General features: G+C 41.1%; 1 protein-coding gene across 2 annotated transcripts in view; it reads left to right on the forward strand.

Annotated features, from left to right (window-relative positions):
- Nucleotides 1–2335: 2335 nt before the first annotated feature.
- Nucleotides 2336–4893, forward strand: part of LOC105462457 (carboxypeptidase N subunit 2) — a 5155-nt gene continuing 2597 nt past the window's right edge. Inside the window, exons 1-4 of one of the 2 annotated variants that reach the window (XM_011709075.1) lie at nucleotides 2336–2783; nucleotides 3090–3393; nucleotides 3701–3929; nucleotides 4083–4678. In XM_011709075.1, the coding sequence (XP_011707377.1) occupies nucleotides 2592–2783; nucleotides 3090–3393; nucleotides 3701–3929; nucleotides 4083–4678 (1321 nt within the window). In that variant the 5' untranslated portion in view covers nucleotides 2336–2591. Of the gene's footprint in view, nucleotides 2784–3089; nucleotides 3416–3700; nucleotides 3930–4082; nucleotides 4679–4893 lie in introns of those variants that run through there. The other variant, XM_011709076.1, reaches the window with a different exon arrangement.

Below are 4893 nucleotides of genomic sequence, written 5' to 3' on the forward strand. Positions count from 1 at the left end.
AGCTCGTGACCAATCAAATGAGCGTTATTGGCGCGTACTGTACATTCGCGCGGGCGAAGGCTCTTTATCTGCGAAGGCCTGGCCTGATCGACTTTTAATTATAGCTATCTGCTACCTGGTTCGCTGGCGCGTTCGGCGCGCCAGGGGTGAGCGCGAGGAATCGGCGCGCCGAGATGATCGATCCCGAAGCCATTCTCGCGGCTGTGGAATCTTCATTTCGCGGCGGTTACTGCACCTAACACGAATTCGATATTGCGTGAATATTCACAACCGCTATCGCGAACCCAATTGTATAGATTAAAGAGCGCGGTACAGTCAAAGGGGAGCCCGACATTCTGTTATGAAATATGTAATTACGGGAAATCGATATATAGGGAATCGATTTTCAATTATCGTATTTATATGTATAATAGCCTGTATGGCTATTAGACAATTCAGTTATCATTAGGCCGTGACTATGCGTTAACAATCGTCTGCTATTTAATTCTGTTTAAGTATCGAATAATTAAGCAACCGTTATACGTTGTGACAATTGTATTACTCTTCCAACGAATAAGCACAACAAATTGACTTAAGTGACTCCGCGTGTCAGGAATTAGCTCGATCTTTTAAATTCCGATCTGTAAAAAATCTAATTCTGCAATTGAGACGAATTATATCGTCCTCTTGCTAAAAACACAATACTCCTTTTTAATGGCACCATAAAATCGCGCGTAAAGGAGGGCTGCTGGCGAAAAACTACGGATATCTGTTGAGGGCGTGACCACGAGTGCAACGGTGAAACTCCGGATTTGCGAAATCGCGGCGAAGGGGTTGGTTTAGTATCAACAGGTAGAGCACGTCCTCTTCCCCACCGGATAAGCCCAGAGCTAAGCGCCGGCGCTAGCTAAACCTCTCGCACCCTCCCGAGGGTGTGACCTGCCCTCGCTATTGGCCCGACCGGACGTGTGAAAAAGAGAACGAGTCTGTCCTGCGCGGATAAGGTCTTTTTTAAATCCCTCTCTCTGAGGGGTGGAGCCTTTGACCGAGGTCTTTCTCACCGCAATCCAAATAATCGCGAGTCACTTATTTACTCTCAGTCACCTGGTTTTATCCCAAATTAATTCGTGCAATTGATATTGATTTCCTCAAACGTATTTCTATTCAATCGCATTACATACTCGTACATATTGAAACTCGACTTTGCGTCTTATATTCCTACATTGATGTCTTTACCATTAATTTTTTCTTATTAGGAATTTATCCAACTTGCTTCTAATTAAAGATTTTATTCGCAAATCCTAACATCTTTAAATTACTAGATGTGCTATTTTTTTCAAAACTCTTTTTTATCCAAGACACAAACCATGAATTTAATCGCGCAATTGAAAAGTTGAATTGTCGGAAAACTAAGACTCTTAAGATTCTTCTTTTTCTTCGAGTAGATAATTTAGTATTTACAGACAATCCTTTTATTTTTAATATAAATATAAATGTGATAAATGTAACGAACTCCCACATTTGATCTAATTCCTGCATTGGATACCGCGGAAGGAAGAAGCCGCAGATACGATTCTGTCGGATCGAGGAGAAAAAAAACGATGAAGAAAGATCGTAATGCGGCGACAGCGTCGTGAGGGGAGCGGAGGAAAATATCCGCATGGGTCAGCCGAGAGAGGCTTAGAGAGAGGAGATGCCCGCTTCAATATCGGCTTTCGGGATACTTGAGATATTTATCTAATGTCTTACATTTTCCGCGGCACTGCCCATTCAGATTTCCATTCATGTCTCCGCCGCGGAAAACCTGTTTCTGCGGATCTCGACCTACGTCAGAGCTCGTTAAAACATCCACGTCTCAATAATTTAAGCGACTCTAATACCAGGAGCGAAAAATTGATGACGTTAAAGTTCGAACAAGTTTGCGGGAGAGCGCGTAGAAGTTCTCGATCGAAGTTCACGGCGTCTTACAATCAATTAATAATCGTACATTGAGCACGATATGATTAATAATAAATTGCCATTGAAATTATTGATTGAACAATAAGTACATATAAAACACGGGTTTAAGTGATAAATGAAATAACTCTCGACAAGACCGACTCGCAATCGTTGTCGGCAAACGAGCAAAATATCCGACTGATATCACGGATGCCGTGTATCCTGCTGCGTACACGCACGAATCATCACGCAATCGCAGGTGCACTTCGCCACTCTATCTTTGTCCGATTCTCTTTTTTTTTTGCCCCGTTCCCTTTGCACAGAATAACGCGCTCGACACCTCGACACGGCGGTCTGGTTATCTTACGGAGATATCGTGCGACGTACCCTGCGTTACTTATCAAAGATAACTACTAGCTCAGTGCTCTTAGCACAGTTCGGAGAACGCGGTATATACGCTCGGTCATCGATTCGTGGCGAGAAAATTTTCGGTGTGAGTGATTTTATATCCTTCACGTAACTTCCGGCGTAACGAAGACTTTTCGGACGTCGATAATGCGCGATCGGGTGGCCGCGAGTATCGTCCCGATAACGACCGCGAATTGAAATTGCGAGAATGTGGGCTACGCGCGATCATTCGACCTGACTCGCCTCGTCGGTGATATGAAAGAAACATGGAGGCACGATCGATGAGACGTCGCGGCGTGTTTCTTCCGTCGCTGATCACGTGGCTGACAATTCTGTCAATTGCGAGATGTCAAAGCATTTGCCCTGCCAGGTGTCTGTGCCATCTCAGCCAGTTACCCAGAACCGTCGAGTGTTCGAAGCAAGGCTTACAGATATTTCCCGAAAATATCAGTGATGTGGTGAGTATATTTGCGATGAGTAATGACCCCCTTTCTTCTACCGATTTCTTTTCTGTTGTATTTAAATGTCATTGTAAGCATACGAGATGACAATTGCGACTTGTCGCATCTTATCGCGTGCGTGAAATAAAACAAAAGTAGTGCCTATCGAGAAATATACTTGATGAGAATAACGAAGAAGATACGTTCAAGATAATTGAATTAGTGCAATTAATGATATACTCAATTTTGACAAATATATTCTTCTAGATTATCATTAAATAAAACGTTTAATTACTGACTAAAATTATTTCTCTCTTGCGACAGGTCGAGCACCTGGATTTGTCGAGCAATCTTTTAAGTGAGATCACCGACGAAGTTAACCGGCTGATCGAGCTACAGTACCTGAATTTAGCCAAGAATCAGCTCAGTTCTCTGCCGCGTAATCTCGAAGAATTAAGAAAGCTTCGTAGACTAGATCTATCAGACAATATTATCGTAAATACGGCAGATATTGCTTCCATTAGCCAACTACCGTCCCTGACAGTTCTATACATCTCAAGGAACCTATTACCTGACTTGAAAGGGCTAACCAGCGAAGTGCTTCAGGCAGTGGATGCCGGCCATTGCCGTGTGTATCAAGATAGTCATAAGTATAAATTACTTATTATAGGGATTTTTAAAGCATCAAAGACGATTTTCAAAAATATCCACTAAATCATCAAGTTTGTTTATTAAATGCAGTACTATAATAACAATTAATAAAACTACGAAAGGAGCGTATTTACGCGTATATTCTAATTTAACAGTATCATTTAATATAAAAATTTAATAATACGGAGATTTATCTACTTTTCTTACACATACATAAAAGAAATTCTCACGATTGAACAATATGCACGTGTGTATTGGACTAACAAAAGCTTCATGTGTTTTAGTTATAAAAGAATTTAACAATGAATCCTTGAGTGAACTGCCGGTGCTGACTACTCTGAGTCTCGCGGGAAATCCGCTGAGAAGTATTGAAACGCCTGTCAGCAAAACATTGCGATGGTTGGACATGTCTGACTGCGTCCTAAACTACCTCTATCCAGACACTTTTAGCGGACTTCCAGAACTGGAGGAGCTACGACTGATCAATAATCCTACGTTAGTGTACAGTACTCGGTAATGAAACTTTTTATTTGATTATACAATTTTAATTAATTTTATATTTCGAATAATCGTTGAAGATGGCGTGTAATAGATTTGATTGCTTTTATATTAAACGCGAAAAACCTTAACAAGAATTTTATAAATAACTATATTACTCGTTTGTAGACATTCGACCCTAGAGCATCTAAAGCTAAAGAAACTGGACGTATCGAGATGTAACCTTGATCGACCCGGTCTTCATGGTCTCCCGTCGTTGACGCAGGCTCGTCTCTCCCGCAACACAATTCGTTTACTACCCGATCGTATTTTCGCGAAAAACAAGCAGCTGACGCACTTGTACCTGAACGCGAACAACTTGGAGCGACTGAATGTCAGCACATTCGAAGGTCTGGTGAGGCTTCAGGTACTAGATCTGTCTGCGAACAGTCTCGGGGAAGTTCACAGGCTGGCGTTCCGGGATAACATCGATCTCAGACTTCTGAATCTTTCCTACAACTCTCTGAATCGATTCCCGGATCTGTCGACTCTCGTTACGTCGTTGGACCTATCCTTCAACCTAATCAGTCACTTCAGGGCGAACTCCTTGGAGGAGATGCCCAGACTCAGAAGCCTGAACTTGAAAGACAATCATCTGCAGTCGTTACCGCGTAACTTAAATTCGAGAACGTTAAGAATATTGAATGTGCAGAGGAACAGGATCATCGAGCTACACAACGACAGCTTTGCTGAATTACCGTTATTGCAAAAGATCGACTTGTCAGGTATATATATTACAATTACAATTAAAATAATTCTCGTATCAATTCGTGTTGTCAGTATTTCAATGGTCAATTATTTTTAATTTAAAAAACTCTGAAAATTCAATACTTTAATATCTTGTATCACTAACAATTAAATTCTATCAAATATTTTCTCAAAGTCGTTTTCTCGAAAATGATTCAAAGATTGATATATATATGTATATATATATGTATAT

This window comes from Wasmannia auropunctata, unplaced genomic scaffold, assembly GCF_000956235.1.
Source record: "Wasmannia auropunctata unplaced genomic scaffold, wasmannia.A_1.0 LD336099.1, whole genome shotgun sequence".
Taxonomy (NCBI): Eukaryota; Metazoa; Arthropoda; class Insecta; order Hymenoptera; family Formicidae; genus Wasmannia; species Wasmannia auropunctata.